The following is a 16,995-nucleotide window of genomic DNA, read 5'->3' on the forward strand; positions in this document are numbered from 1 at the left end:
AAGAGGAACCTGAAAGCTTGTGGAAACCTAAATTATGGGGAATCATGGATTATAATAATAAAACTCATTGGAGTCCTTATAACCTGGGTCACTCTGATTTTCAAAGTATGGTTCAAGGAACGTTATGTTGATAAATACAAATTTTATATAAGCATTATCCAGGAACCTACTAAAGTCATCACATACTTCTCCAATCCAACCATCTTTAATTACTGTTTCTCACACAGGGTCTACTGGTTCTATTTTGTTTATTTATAATGCTTAAGGTGTTGGAATACGCACAAATGGAAATGCTTTGTGAGAATTTACAACTTATAGACCCAATATAAAATGTGATATGTTCCAGAACTATATATATATTCCCTTTTTTTCTTTAGCAAAACCACCGATCAGGCATCAACCGTAAGAACCCATATATAAATTTTTTTTTTACAAGTCACACGTTCAAAAGAGCACAAAGTGGGTAATTATCGTGTTACGTTGTAACAGTCTAATATAGTACATTTGATAGATATCCCTGTTTGAGCGAAGGCACCTTTAAAATGTTAGCGACTCCCATGCCTGACTGGTTAATAGGCGGTTGAACGAGTTGTGTATTATTTGTTCTTCAAACTGATTGAAATGTTGACTAAAAATCAATGCTGTTGACTAGTGATAATTTACAGTACTCACTGTGTGTTTGGCTTGTACACGGAGCCGCGCGGGGTTTAATGAATCAAACGTCTCATTGGTCAGCCTTTTAACATGTTCCATCATGGCCTTACTTTATGGCTGCAGAATATCACCCTACTCCTGACACAAGGCTGTGTTCTGCAGACACCATTATTTCATAATCCAAGAGGAGGACTACAAAGGCTCAAATTACACTATCTTCAGGCTAATTTAAATGCACTGCAGATTGAAATCAGGGCTCGTTTGTCCCCGATGCAAATTATTAAGTTCTAATTATAAATATCCATTTAATTACTCCATACATTTTTATTTCACAGGCCAATTTCGGCGATTCAGCATGAGATAGATACATGAGAGAGAATCCGCAGTAATTAATTGTGCACTTTTCAATATCTAAATGGTGAAGACACCAGCTTTTTTTTTTTTACTAAATGACTGACTGCATTCTGCACATGCAAAGCTTTCATGGTATCGTTATTTCCTTTTACGCTATAATTTTTTTCTCCAATGTAAAAAAAAAAAAAGTCTGAAGTATGGATAAAGCAGGTCTATTCAGATGTACAAAAGATGAGATAGGATGTATAAGGTCATCATGACCTTGAGGAAATGACATCACCAACCTTGCCCCTTGTTGTTTTCTTTGGGAAATGGAATGGTTTTGAGCAACTTGCACATTGTTTTTTATAGCCTTGTTTTCGCAACACTCTGCTTCCACCGGTGGACAAGCATGATGAAGGTCCTATATGGAATTATATTTGGCACAGTTCCTAATCAGTGTTTACCTCTCAGATTACATACATGCTGGAGTGAGAAGGGGATAGAAAAGGGAAGGAGACGGGATGAGATCTGGCCTCCATTCGATAGATTTCTTTTCCCTGCATTATTTGTGGCCTCTAAATTCTACAGACCTGGACAACGTGCAGTTTGCCCTTTTTGGGTCAATTATTCAGAATAATTCATGAATAAGAAGTATTTATTATTTCTTTAGCATATCTTTCTTCAGTTGCTTTGCTACACTGATTGAAAGTCAGGTACTCACTACCCTTGCTCTAAAGTAGAATTTTTGCCCGTGAGTTGGGCCTGCATGATTCAAGAGAAGCCGGTTTTGTACTTCATAACGCATTGTTTATGTGGTGAGAAGAAATCGGTCCTTTCACCTCAATTCACCTACAACCCACTTTAATGAATCATTATGAACCAAGAGTACTGCCTGACTGTAAGACGAAGTTTAATACATCGAACATCTATGTGTCGGTTAGAAATATTGTGTAGCCCAGAGCCCTTTTTGTTGTTTTGTACACTGACAGTATTTTTGTTGAGCGGCTTGTATTAAAGTGGACATGTCCTTAAAATCCCTCTTAGAACAAAGAATTATTGAGTGTGTCGTAGCAATTAAACCCAGGACATAGTATTTGAGCTAAAATTGTTTTATTTGACGAGTTGATCAGACATTTTGAATTTCATATTACATGGAACTGCTAATATTTGATTTCATTATGACAAAAAATGTTACTTAATCATAAATTGCATGTTTGTAAAAATATTACTTTTTACTACAAGAATTGGTTCAGGAAGAGAGCCACATCTCCATTTTCTGAGACGCTCTTTGCTTTTCGGTTGAAATTTAGGGGCTGGCGAAGAAACCTTCAGCTGTGAAAAATGCCTGCAGACATTGCCTCAGGTCAGGCGGCAAAACGCATAATCAATATAGCAGCTTGAAACAGAATGTTTGAATTTTGAACAATTAAATATTTATAAAGGAGGATTTAAAAAAAAAAAACCTTAAAGTCGCGTTATTAAAAAACAATCACCTAGCGCATAATCCGAACAAAAGTTTGGATAGGTGCCGTGATATATAAACTCCACTGCCTTCACAAATTCTTATTATTATTTATTGATTTATATAGTGCCATCATATTCCACAGCGCTGTACAATTGTCTTGTAATGTACAGTGTTGTTAAATGGATACAAATTATTTAGTTAAGTAAAGCTATGGTTGGAAGCGGCTGAGTCATTTTAAAAAGGACTTCTTAAAAATAAATGTTGAATCCGCAATAGTTCCTTAACTCTTTGATTTCTAGACAGACTGGGCTACCATCCTCACCGAAGCTTGAAATATTATCTTACTAAAAGCCTAAAACTGCAGGAATCTGTCATGTGAGTCATGTGATTTAATGGAATAAATAGTTCAGTTCATGCAAATTTGATACAAAAATAATCCTAACATTTTTTAAACTAAATATACAATAAATATAGAAACCTAGAATTTGACAACACATAAACATTCAATCCATCTAATCTGCCCATTCCTGATGTAAAGATCTTAAATGATCCTTGGTCTTGTCTTTCAAGAGAGCTTTACACCTATGCAATGTGTATTTAAATTAGCCTCTACCACTTCTGCTGTGAGGCTGTTTCATTTATCTACCACACTCTCAGTAAAGTCAAACTTCCTTACATTATTACAAAAATAGTCGTTAAAGGGTTATTCTTTTCACAACTAGGGAAACAGCAAAGATTTTCATTATATTTACTTGCAAGGAGTTTATATTTACTTGTGTATATATGTCTAGGGTCATATAAGTCAGCTTTTAGAAGAAGCTTTTAACCTTATCTCAACTCATCTCAAAAAGATGTTACCACTTAATGCCAGAAGGTGACATATTTAATTGCAAACAATTATTAATACTGTGCCCGACCAATAAATTGACCCAATAAATCATCACTTTGCTTTCCCTTTTATCTTTGTGTGAATCAAGGGTATGTAGGGCACACAGGTTTTTTTTTTGTATTCTGTCCACTTTCTCAGTTAAGTACATGATCATTATTGTACAATGCTGCAGAATACGATGGTGCTATATAAATAATTAAATAATAATAAATTATGCACAGCCCCTATTTCGCAGCATTATACGATAATATTTAGAATCTCATAACAATGGTCTGTGGCTAGAAATTCTCATGTGATTGCTTAATGTTTGCTTTTGGGTCTAAAAGGGGTGGTTTAAGGCTGACTAAAGGGGAAATGAGGTAACTTTTCTAAAATGGGCAAGTCTTCTGACTCATGATCCGGAAGCGGGGGATGGGGGGGGCTGTCCATCTTTTTTACACAGCTGTTTGATAAATACACGTGGACAGTTTTGATGATTATATGTTCAATGTGTGTCTGCTTTCTTCGTGTTTGTGACTTTTCCTCCCTTTTTATCCACTTAAGTGAACTACTGTAATCATTTTGTTTCCTTTAAAGATCTTTAGACCTTCATGCTTTTAGCTGGCGTGTCTACTATGGGAAAGGCTGGCCAATTTTTGTTTCATTCTGCAAGTCTCTAGAGCGCTGGTTCCAGAGACTGATCAATAAGTTTTGTTGTCGACCTCGCTGTCTCTATAGGCATGGCGACCTTATCCCGTCTAAAAATAGTATATGCTCCCAATGCCTACAGAACCTTGACCTGTAAAAACCCATTTGGTACATAACTGACACATCCAGTCAGCTGTATATCTAAGACAAGCTCGACAAACGTACTCTCCTTTCAACTTTCCCAGCAGGTTTTTGTGGACTATCTGTGCTAATAAACTAACCAACTTCAGGATATTTTAACTAGAAGTTCATCGTTTAGCAGGTACTTAGAAGTTGGTGGTCCCTTGTTGCGTTAAATACAACTATGGCTCTCGAGGTATACTAAGAGTTGTGTTCCTTCACATACAGAACTGCAACTTTCTAAGCCGTGGCTCAAATTCACAACTAGGTTTGTGAAACAGGATACTTTCTTACAAGGCAGTGACTTAAAAAAATTATAAGGTGAATACTAATCCAACAACTTTAAAGACATTCCCTATGACAGTCTAATACAGACTATGATATTACTTTAAAAATGGTTGTATAGTCTAAGTATGCACCTAGTTATGTATATAGTTATTTAAATATAGAAATGGGAGGAATGAAACACAGTCAAGTGTGAGGTTGAACCCACTAGAATCCTTTTTTTTTTTACGTGTATACTCATTCTGTATTTTCTGTTACGTGCGTTACCGTAAGAGGCACTAGGATTCCTGTAGATTATGCTAGGTGGGTATGTGATGATGGAGGGTGGTAGGAGAAGACCACACCAGAATTAAGATAAAATGTTCTTTGGTCTGGACAGGGCCACCTAATACTGGATTTTTTTAAATTATTTTACTTTAATTCAAGGTATGTCCTCCCCCCAGGGGGAATTCTGAGTCTTGAACTTGCCCTCAGAATAATAGCTTAAATACTCCTTTCTTCATAAGAAGACATTCAAGATAAATGGATTCATTTATTTTTACATGGGGTTTCTGTGTAGAATATGTGCTTTTCGACATGTGTTCAAGCACGTGTGATAAAAAAAAATTCCTATCATGACTATATATTTCTTGTGAGGCTGGAGGGACTCTGAATAATCTGGAAGAGCGTGGGTCTTGTGGCTTATCATTATTTTATTATTTCACTGTTATTTTACTTGACATTAAGCTGCTCAGACTTTTAAGTTATATTCTTATTACGTATCCAAAAAAGAGATCCATTGATTTAATTAACAGTAGTCTGAAGAAATGTAAATTTATCATAGTTTTTTGTTCACTAGATTTTCTCTGCTCTTCTGTCTGCAGTTTATCAAAGAAAGCAATCAACGAATTGTTAGAAGACTGCCGGTAGTTCTTCCGTTAGCACTGCAGACTTGTATTAAAGGTTACATAAGGATTTGTGTGTTTGTTCTCTTTCAAACACGCATCTCTCTTAACCCTTTCACCAGGGAATTGAGGTGCGTAAGAACGCAGAATAATCAAATAAACACGATTTTTTTAATACTTTAATACCACATTGAGATGAGCATTTTACTGTTCAGTGTTTGACAAGTAATATTTTTAACCAATAGCGTCTTACAGTTACGCAATATGTGACCTTTTACATGTTTTTAAAAAAAGCCTTTAAGAAGTATATTTTACATAACTTTGTAATTCCTTGCAGACTTCAAAACGAGAGAATTTGCATACTAGAAAACTCATCAAACACTATGTGCCTTGCTAATAAACAAAAGGAAAAGAAAATGTATATAATAAATGCCCAGTGACTCACTATATAGTGCGTCAGAATGGGGCAAAGAATATCATAAATATCCATGCGTTTTATGCTCTAACGTGACAAAAGGAAATGATCTGTTACCTGGGGTTCCATGTTAAGCAAAGATGTGGTCTTGGTTTAGAGACAAAAAAAAGAAGAAAGCTATGATTCTAGAGCGGAAAATAATGCCATTTTGTTCTTTCGTTAACAAAAGGCAGTGCTATTGTTGGCTTCTCTCTTGAAAGGGAGGTCACTAGTGGCTTTAGTGCAGCTAATCACATAAAAGACCGGGTGGGCTTGGCTGGCTTGCTGTATAAGAAGCTGGGACTAGCCACTCTGATCAGTTCCCATACACAACTTAAGTTGCATAAAATGTCCGCCGGTGCCCTGTTTATGCATTGCCTATTATTAACAAGTGTCACTCGGTTATCTGAGAGTGGTGCTTTTAGCTGCCACCTAAGTGTCTGACACTTTTGTATACAAGAGATTAAATTAAATTTTAGGCTGGTTTGGCTTCACTGAAAGCAGACAAAGGAAGCAGCTGTTGTGGAAATATAATCTGGCACCAACAAGTACAGGGTGCCATGAAGGAAACCTTTTTTTCTTTCCCCTTATTGGAGGTATGAAAACCACAGGTGACTATTTTCAGATTAGGTACCTGACAAGCTGTTCTCCACGGGGACAGAGAATGTCAACCATTGTCTTGCCATCACCGCGGCTTTGTCTCACCTGATGAAAGAAAAAGATATTTGCTCAGATGGACAGGTTATTTCTGTTCTTCTGCTACACAATGATCACTTGACATGATGATGCATGTTATTTGTAAATCACCTTTCAGGTATATTTACAAGCAGCATGTCTCAGGACTGTTTAAAGGAACACTGTGACCCCCTTCAACTTTTTATAACCAAGTAACTGTAAACTTAATTTCTTCAACAAAAGAAACCAGAGGTATAACATTTCTTTATTTACTACTTCAACTTATAATGGTTCATTAGGACAAAAGGTTACATAGTAGTTAGCAAAGTTTTTGATAGTTACATCACTTCATAGATTCGGAAAAAATGAGAGACTGCGTTGAGGGTGTCAGAGCCCGATCATCATTTTAATTGGACAAGTGGGGTTTCATTTAGAACTTCCCCTCCTTTCACTATTACCTATTTTGCTAAAACCAGAAGTGAAACAAATACTGAGAGCTTCCTGTCCACCCTACAGATTCTATAGACATTACTGGAACCTCTGCAGGTGTTCCTGACCACCTCTCTTGTGAATACAGAGGAACTAGGAGTGAGGTCGAGGGGGGTCTGCCCATAGTAATTTGGTACTTTCATCACCTGGCATAGAGAGTTTTTTCATTCCTCATGGGGCAATAAGCTCCACATTGCAATGCAATAATCAGTAGTAAACGTATTCGGTTTATGATATACATTTAAATGGCCTTAAACCTTAAATGGTTTACTTTTTCATTACTTAAGGGAGCAAGAATACATGCTCAAGGCACTGGGATGCATATTCATGTATCACAGTGCATTGTATAGGTGCTTGGGATTGATTCAGGATTGAAGACAACCACTATTTGCCTATGCATTTGGCATCATGAAGAGCTATTGTGGTCCATCTTGCAGGGGAAATTGACTATAGGTAAAAATCATAAGGCAAGATATAATTTTTTCTCTCACCTCCATACCTTGGAGTTACATGGAGCTCTCCATTGTCTGGGGAAGTGGCTTCTAGAGGGAGCATGGCTAGCTGGTTGCATTGGCTCGACAAGCGCCGTGTGGGATGGTGCATTGAGTAGGAGGTGAGAGTGGACATGGCTAAACACCACTCTATCTCTGCCCAAGAGAGAAGTGACCCGGGAACCCAGGGAAGCAGTGTTTCATCCAGAGACTCTTTATCAAACCTGGAGGGATTCTAGGTATCCTAACCTGCAACACAATGTTTCTCAGTTAATCACACACACTCTACATTAAATGAGATAAGATACATGGTCCTTAATGTCTATGATCTGCAAAGCATTCTCTTTGAAGATAAAGCTAATAGATGTTACTTGTATAGCATTCTGATCTGCTCTTAAGTTTTTATTACTTTTATGGCCATATCAGGTAATTAATCTTGTGATTAAAACTTGTGGTCTGTCATTAGAGAAGGAAGGTAAGAACCTTTTTTTTCGAATTGGTCCACACCCTACTTTACCTGAAATATGAAGTCACATTTTTGGCAAAGTGCAAAGAAAATGTCTTAACATGTTTAATCTTACCTTCCCATGTTCACTCACATTACAATCTGATATGTTTTTAGTTGTGGTTCATAGCCAGGCTTCCCAGTGTTACTGTTATTATTATTATTTCTCAAAGCTTGAAGGGGCTTGGAGCACAGAATTTGTATTTGCATTTAAACAGATGGCACTCAGTTCTGCAATTAGAACATCGGTAATGATTATTCATTACACACATTTGTTTTAAAGGAGTTAGCGGTAGCACGTCAAAATAACATAGTCGTTTAAATATAGTATGGGGTCAATAAGATTCATATTAAAACATATGAAAAAAGGTCTAGTTACTTTTGCAATCATAAAACTGACGTGTTCTTCATAACTGGAACCGTACCAAAACAATCAATTCTGTTTTCCAACGCATCAAATATAAGAGTGCAGCTCATAGTCCGTACAACCTATATAAATACCGGCACAGTAATATTTGTCCAGATTACCACAGCTGTCAGGGCCGGCCCAAGACTTAACGCCGCCTGGGGCGAAGTTTAAAATGCCGCCCCCCCCCTGCCGACGCCGGGGGGGGGCTCATTTTAGACTTCGCCGACGCCATTATCTACCCCCCCCCCTTTTGTACTTACCTTTAGACAGCCCTGCGGCGAGTCTCCCTGCTCTGCCACGGTGCCGGCTTGTAATGCTGAGCGCCGGAAATTGACGTCACTTCCGGCGCTCAGCATTACAAGCCAGCACCGAGACCGAGCTAGAGGGCTCACAGAGGAGAGAGAGGGACGCCGAGCGGGTAAGCGAAAACTCGGCGCCCCTCTCTCTCCTCCGCTTCAAAAAAAAAGCAATTGCCCCACTCGGCTCCATTGTAGGGCCGGCCCTGACAGCTGTTAAACCTTCTCTTTTGGCTGAAATCAGTTGCTCTTATCATTTACTCCCATTGTCAGATAAGGATGATATGTTATGATGGTAACCTACAGTTGGCCATTTGCAGTCTACTCACCCATACTTTATAACTATGTTTTATAAATCCCTTTCTTGCTACACTTTTTCTCACACAGAACTCAATTTCTTCTAGACCAACTTTTTTACCTATTCTGACCACTTTGCTTGACACTGATGTCTCTACCTACCATTTCCAGTTATTCGCTTTCCATGATTGTCACTGGACATATATTTCTATCTGCCCCATGCTCTCTACTCCATTTCCATCCTTTTTTCACTGTAAACAAATATTGTACAGTATATATTAGACATTCTTTGAATATGTAATTCGGTATTTTTATTATTTTAGCAAAATATCATTAGGAGCTAATGCTTAATATATATATATAGTGGAATTTAAGAGATACATGAAAGAATACAGAATGGTTTGATATTTTAAGGGATTTTACTTAAAAATTTTACTAAGATGACAAAAATATATGTTGTATACAAAGTTTACAGAGAAAAATATTTTGCATGTGGTTTTCAAACGGGTGAGATTTTTTTAATGGCTTACTAACCTAAAGGAATATGCCACCTGTATTATAGAGGATCAAATCAAACACACATTTAGCTTTAATGACTAATCAGTGTAACATTGCATGCGTGTTCAACACAATCTTTACAGTTCGCTGTATTATTTATTTAGTGGTCAACAGACCTACATGGATTTGTGTGAAGACTTTAATTATACTTGTCGAATTTAATTAAAACTAAATCAGTCTGGTGATCTCAGCTGCACAACACTGCCATGTTAAATACTGTGATGAACCAGCATTGCAACTTCTCATGGGTCAGGAGCAATTTTAACTATGAAGCTCAAAATAAAACTTTGAGTGGAAATTACTAATAATAAAAAAAATTATGGGAAAATTGATGGACCCACCAGCCTGAGATTTCCTGGCAAAACACAGCGTATTAGTTCAAGATGTCAAGAAGATATGTCTTCTCCGTCCAGGTGGACTAACAAACAGCACTTTTCATTAGAATTGTTTACATGTGTACTTGGTCATACGGGGTGTATGAAAGAAAATTGAAATACATTGGATCTCATCTGGATTCCGGAATTCCCTTTAACAATTGGTAGGAACCTGATTTCTTAGGGCTTTACATGGGTCACGATAGTAGGACCCTTATCCTTGCACTCTTACTTCCCAGCCACACAACCAGCCACTGAAACACACAGACACTCACACTAACACACATGCACAGAGACACACTGAATAAAGAGTTAAGTCTGGATTTACTCGGGACTTAGCTCTTTATGCCTACAACCAGAGCATGCTGCCACTGTTCTCGGTGGGGCAATTGTCCATTGCCCCCCACTCCGCCCATGGCTCATCAGAACCTATGTTAAAAATAGTATGTAGATACGTATGGGAAAAAGCAGGACTACAAATAACTTCTTTTAATTAGATTCAGTGGTCCTGAAGCACAAAACGTCATGAGATCAATGGCTTGGATAACACCCTTTCCTATTATTTTGGTAATAAAAATTACATTATATTTATCCCTCATTCTCTTTTTTAAAGCCTTATGCCAAAACTAGAAACAGTTTCTTGTGAATTACTGATTTTCTTTCCGAGCCTTATTTCCATATAATACACCCAGTGAAGAATTAACTGCCATTCAAGGCAATGTCAGCGGCAGATCGCTTGCTGTAACCCACAATGGACCTTTAGTGGTCTGTAATAAACTTGCAGTTCTGCTATTTGTCGACAAGTTTGTGGACTGTGACCAAGCCATTAATATATCTTACAGTTTTAAAACAGAAACGGCAGCTGTAGCGTTTGGAAAAAAAACAGCTTGAAAAATAAATTAAGAATGACCATTTTTCTGTAGCCCTGTGAACTGTAAGGAACTGTTTTAATCAGCGAAAAACACTATTCTGTATTTACTAAAGTCGGGTACTTTTTTTTTTTGGCTTGGTGCATTTCCAGGCATAGAGATTGCATATTTTTCTCCCCACAGGGGCATGTTTATGTAAGAAACACAGCTTTAGCGGGGTCCTGTACTTCAGAGTTATTCTCTTTCTCTCAATAGGGATATCAACACTGTGACTGGAACCCAAATTTATGCACGAGCAGTGACATTAAAGGCAGCCATTTTACATACATTCTCAGTACGGAATAAATACAGGTGCTGTAAACGGCAGAGAAGTGGCCACCAGACAAACTTATCACAGTTTTGGAAATAAAAGTATCTAAAAAAAACCCAGCTTTGTTATTAAGTATGCAGTTATAAAACAACGATGGCAGAAAAACATTGGAAAGCAATGGCCCTGCAGTCTGCATTTATTATCTTCCTTTTACAGAGTTACTAGACTTGTAAAGCCGATTTATGGCGGCAAAATACATTATGGCGTGCGGCATTCTTGTAAAACTTTGATATAAAGAATGACTTATAAAGAGGCTCTAAATGCAGGAAATATGTACAGTAAATATATTCCACCATTCACAAACTAAGTTTACTGAATGAAGATTGTTTGGATGAAATGTGGCAGCAAATGAAAATTGCTGTCATTAATAGTACAGTTATTCAGACCGAAGCTCTTTAAAGTCTTCGTGATGAAATTGACACTCCTCTGTCTTTAATATAGCAAAATAGAGAACCGTCTGAACAAGAGGAAAATATTAGCACTATAAACATGTTAACAAGTGGCCATTAGCACTTTATGTCTGCATGAATAGCATCTTTAAGTGTTTTATTGGTAATGGAACAGAGAGCAGCCAGGCAAAATAGCATTAATTTTCAAATTGGCAAGTTATTTGAATCCAGACCTCTCACAGCTATCTCTGATCGCTTAAACCGTATGAGCATTTATTTATTTTTAAACATTTTTTTCTTTGTCTTTGTTCTAAACTGTAAATAAGGGGAAAAAAAGGTCTTATTTTTTATATGTTCCTTAATTACATTGTGTTTTACATTAATTAGGTTACTTGAACGCAATGGAACATAAACAGGAGAGGTCATTATAAGGATGTTAACTCATACATCTTTACTGTATTCACAAAGGTACTAAATAGTATCATTCACATATTAGATTCTATTTACAGGTAAAATAAAATTTGACATGAATGCCAAATTATTTGAATCAATGTGTGATGAATTTCAAGAAAAAAAATAAAAATGAAAATCTAAGGTAAAATATCAAAACAGAACAGCATAACAGTGACATCACATGTGTCGCACGGTATGCAAATTATTTTCCCTTTAGGTAAATGACATTGCAAAAGACAATGGTGTATGGTTTTATAGTACCGTTTTAGCTTTTTGTTTTTCTGTTTAGCACAAACATGTTTTCTGATTCCACAATTAGCCATCCAAGACCTTCTAGCAGGTTCTCTTTAAATATTTGATATTTGATATTTCACTTTACTGCCTATTAATAATCTGCAATTTAACTGGTCTTCTTGTTAGTGATCTCAGCTTTAAGATTGTTTATTTGGCCTGGTTGTGTGTAATCGTAAAAATCCTTCAGTTATATGGATAATATGTAAATCATACTAATGTAACTTGCCAGTGTTTGCACAATAAACTTATTTTTATTAAAGTTAAACCCTATAAAAGAAACATTTATTTACACACATCATAGCTGTTCGGTTGTTCATATTTATGCATTCTTCTTTTGTTGGAAGCATTTAACCTACGATGTTGTTTTGCTTGTGTGTTATAGCAGCTGGAGAATTTCATGGTTGCATTGGTGTATGGTACGCAGATGGTAGACAATGTTTGTAAAGGGACTACCTGAACCCGGGACACTTTGGAGGTGTGGTATAGGTGTAGGATAGGGTGATCAGACCTTCCATTTACATATATATCTGGAACTTCAAAGGTCAGCGTTGAGGCTACATTGTTACTATCAAATTTCCGATATAAATAATTTGTCGGGCTTAGTGGGCTAGTGATGTAGATTTAGTTCATTGATTATATGTACAACTATTTAAGACCAAGGAAAATCTCAAAGGGTTACGGCAGGCAGTTGGCACTCAAGTAATCTCTCCTCATCGACCGCATAAGGACATTGTCAACACAAAGCTTGGAGAGGAACTTAATTACTTTAAGTGGAAAAGTATAAATTCCTATAGTTTACTATATAAAAAAAATAAGGTTGATATCATTGGTAGTCATTATTTTTTAGCATACGTCCTTTATGAAGAGTACATTTAGAAACCCTAGGTATGTGTTATTATCGCTTCATGCATAGGCATAGTTAAAGTACCTATGTTTTGGGCAGAACACAGTTTTCTAGGATGATGACGAGCACAAGGATAGTGTTTGTGGGCATCAATTTTTGGGGGATTATAAAGGGTACTTTGACCAAGTTATTGCTTTAATAGTCACAAAGTCTATTTTTTGGGTGTAATACCCCATTAATAACATTCGATGAATGGTTATTCTGACAATAGTTCATTTCAGGGCAGCAAATTAATTAGCCGTATTATAGTCTGATATACAGTCTGGTGGCAGCTGTCTTCTTATATTATATTACTTTTTTACAGCTGTTAAATGTGGCAGACAGTTGAGGAGATCATTTCAACTTTATCTGCTGACTTGAATATTATGACAAAAGGTCCCACATGGAGATACGTAGGGTCATGCTGAAAGTGAAGATGTGAATGTTCAAAGAACACCTCACCGATGTCCAGAGGATGAATAGATGTTCTAAGCCATAACCATAAGAGAAAAGCAAGATTTTTTTATCACCCTGTTGAACTCATGAAAGACATTCAGGATCTTTCATATTATGTTTAGAATGTTTCATTGTATTAAAAGTTAAGGTCCTACACAAAAATATAGCCTTTTGCTGGGTGTTACCAAACCCTACAGCTGTATTCCTTGAAAAAGTGTGTTATGGATGTTTGTCTCACAGCAGCCAGCAGCCCTTCTTGTATGTGTAAATGTCAGATTTTATGTAGCTATTGACTGCACTGCTGGGCCTACGTGTCTCACCACTGTAGCGAAGTTAGCCTGGGGCGTTGTACTGTGTAATAAAGCCTTTCTTCCAGCTTTCCATGTCATTCAGACTTATTCTGCATTATGTGACTGTACAGAAGCATGAGTTTACCCCTGAATTTTTTTTTTGCTTTGTTTAGTTATATAACTATTTGGTACATTGCTCATGGGCAATCAGGACTTTATGTTGGTCCTTCATGATGAATAGGCACAAAGATACTTCCAAGCAGCCTTTAATGTGGGGCATAGTTTGTTTACATCTATGCATATCAGAGACAGTCGAGCGGTATATAACAAGCAAGGACAATTCATGATTGTATCCTGTGATGTGATACAATTTGGGGTTTTGGAAAGTGGCCATTTAATATTAATGGTCTTATTGACCTAAATGTTTCTAAAATGCCTGAAATCACATGTTAACCCCACAATGATGGCAGTGAATGAACGCTGCCAATCATTTACTCATTTCTTACTGTACAATGATTTAGTTGGTGGAGGATAAAAAAAAATACACTAATAATAGAATGGCCTCTTTATGACAAAATGAACCAAGTCTCTTTTCTTTTAACCCATGTGCTCCATTGAAGGTCATAATGACATTTTACAATTATAAACCTCTACCTTTTCAATGAAACATTGAAGGTAAGTGGTTATTTTGGACATTTTTTACACCAAATGTATAGCGTACAAGAGTATAGATGAAATGCAAGAACAAGTATAACAAACTGAAAAAACAAAGTTTAGACAGCATATCCGAGTATCTGTACATATACACTCACATGCACTAGGACATGGTTCTTAACTCTCTTTCTTTTACAATAACTGGACTAATAGTGCAGTGTGCATGGATAGAAATTGTAGCCCACTAAGATGCCAGGGGCAGCTACTACTTGGTGTTACCATGATCTATATTGATTATCTCTAGTGTGGCTGTGTATAGTTTTTGTAACTACTATCTATATCTAGAACACCAAAAAACAGGAGCAAAAACTAAGCGCCATTCTAGTCCAAGTACGCAAGTCTCTGGTGATTATACATTTGCTTGTGTGGGCAGCATCTAATCTATTTGTCAAGGCATTTGTATGATCAACCTGCCTCTTTAAGTAGTCCTTCCAGGCTTTGGAAGGCTTTTTATGGATCTTAGAGACAAGGTCAGGTAATTAGTTATCCAGGTGTTTATCCACATGGCACTAACTTTGCCAACCAACAATCAAAAAGGCATAGCCCTTATGTATGATTACATCAACTTTAAAGACATATAATTGAAGACCTTTTGACAAGTGTCCTTTGTTGTCTGTTTATTTTCTTCTTGACCAAGCCACATAATACAAGAAGTTCATCAAGTTCATCCTATCTCACATCTGTGTTTACCTGGTGACCATTCATAATGGGAAATAGCGTAATTACCATAAAAATGTTTTATGCTACTTGTACTTTGTCCAGTAGATTGGTGCTGTCACGTTATTTGTGGCAATTTCTGTCTTGTGTACTTCCTAACAGTTATTTCAAGCAGGTGTTCTCAAATACTGTGGGCACAAACAGGTCAGGGCCCATGAGCATGTGAAACTTACACCCTCTGAGGATGCATATACACCAGGAATTGTGAATAATACCTAACATATGGTATAATATATTAACAAAAATAAAAAGATGGGGTTATAGCCCTTGAGAACAGAGTTTTGCAATACTGGTTATCAGATGAACAAACAATAAATTGGGATTTTATAGTTTAATGATTCTGTCTGATCCGTTTCTATCATGGACACCTGACCTTAAAACCTAACCTCTTTGTTGGTATGGGAGTTAATAGCCATTCAGATTTGCAGACATTTAGTAAGAATGAACTATAGATAGGTAGCCTCGAGATACCCAAAAATAGGACCAGCACAAAGGTATATAATGAAAAAACATAATTATTATAAGTCAAAGAGTATATGATAGATATAAGCAGCAAACGTTTTCCACATTCATATCACAGTGCATCAAAGGCTGATAACCTGAGATGCCTTAGTACCATAGCCATCCATTGGTTTCTGGTCTCCTCGTATTACTGACTCCTTTGGAACGAGATGAGAGGTCCTTTGGGTCAATATAGCTTGGAATTTCCCAGGTATGCATATTTGGAAAAAAATACATTTTAAAGGGCTGAACTTTAGACATGGCATCAACTTGTAACCTTATCTTTTCAAAGAGCCAAATACAAGCCAAAGTATAACTAAGATACAGAGGTGAAATCCAGAAAATGGTGATGACACACATAGCTATTTAAAAAACAAAAACAGATCGTCACTCATAAAGTCACATCATTTATTTTCTCTTCTTAAAAAGTATTTCTAATAAAAACATAGTGTGGACATTGTATGCCTTTATATTAATTAATACCAGTGTACTTTGTAGTAAACTAAAATGCATCCTAATCAGGTACTGAGTCGCTAAAGATTTTTCTGTTTGGCCATTCCCAGGGATAAATTGTATTTTAAAACATACTGCTCTTTACACCATATGCTCATTTGAGCAGGGCCCTCATCACCTTTTGTTCTGCTATGTCTAAACATATAATGTCACCAACTTCTTGTATGTTGTGTTAGCCTATTGTACTAGGGTGACCAGATGGCCGCTTTAACCAAGTATACTTATAAAAAATGCATCATGGGGACGATAATTTTACAGGAGCACTGCATTACATGAATTCCATAAACACGTATATAATAGTTAATAAAATCCAAGTCCTAGGAGAAGTGGCTCAGGTGGCTATCACTCAGCTGAGAGTCCATCGTCATGACAGATTTTGTCGCGTAGAAAATCGGATGACCGAATGATATAAAGTGTTACTGAATATATTAGCATTTAATACATGAACTCCTAATAATGATTATCATTTGAGAAGAAAATTAAGTTCCTGTGGAAATCAATGGATTTTGCCTGCCAAACATCCGTTTAGTAGATATTAAACAAAAGCTGAACCGGAGAAACGACCATGTTTTCACTTATTAAAAAATACTTCCTCTTTAAATAAAAAAACGGTAAAAAGGGACCTGCAACCCCCTTTTATATTTTAAATTCCAGGTAATGCAATACTTTTCATTATAA

At 36.7% G+C, this 16,995-nt stretch overlaps 1 protein-coding gene across 3 annotated transcripts in view; it reads left to right on the plus strand.

Annotated features, from left to right (window-relative positions):
* Nucleotides 1-16,995, plus strand: part of LOC149303279 (BCL11 transcription factor A-like) — a 67,576-nt gene that overhangs the window by 25,201 nt on the left and 25,380 nt on the right. For 2 of the 3 annotated variants that reach the window (XM_089481499.1, XM_089481501.1), the window contains exons 4-5: nucleotides 4,062-4,079; nucleotides 15,070-15,079. The exons of the other annotated variant lie outside the window; for it this stretch is intronic. In XM_089481499.1, coding sequence (XP_089337625.1) covers nucleotides 4,062-4,079; nucleotides 15,070-15,079 — 28 coding nt within the window. The remainder of the gene's footprint in view (nucleotides 1-4,061; nucleotides 4,080-15,069; nucleotides 15,080-16,995) is intronic. 3 annotated transcript variants of the gene reach the window in all.

The sequence above is a fragment of the Sceloporus occidentalis genome, unplaced genomic scaffold (assembly GCF_023333645.1).
Source record: "Sceloporus occidentalis isolate IW3139 unplaced genomic scaffold, rSceOcc1.0.p SCAF_15, whole genome shotgun sequence".
Lineage (NCBI taxonomy): Eukaryota > Metazoa > Chordata > Lepidosauria > Squamata > Phrynosomatidae > Sceloporus > Sceloporus occidentalis.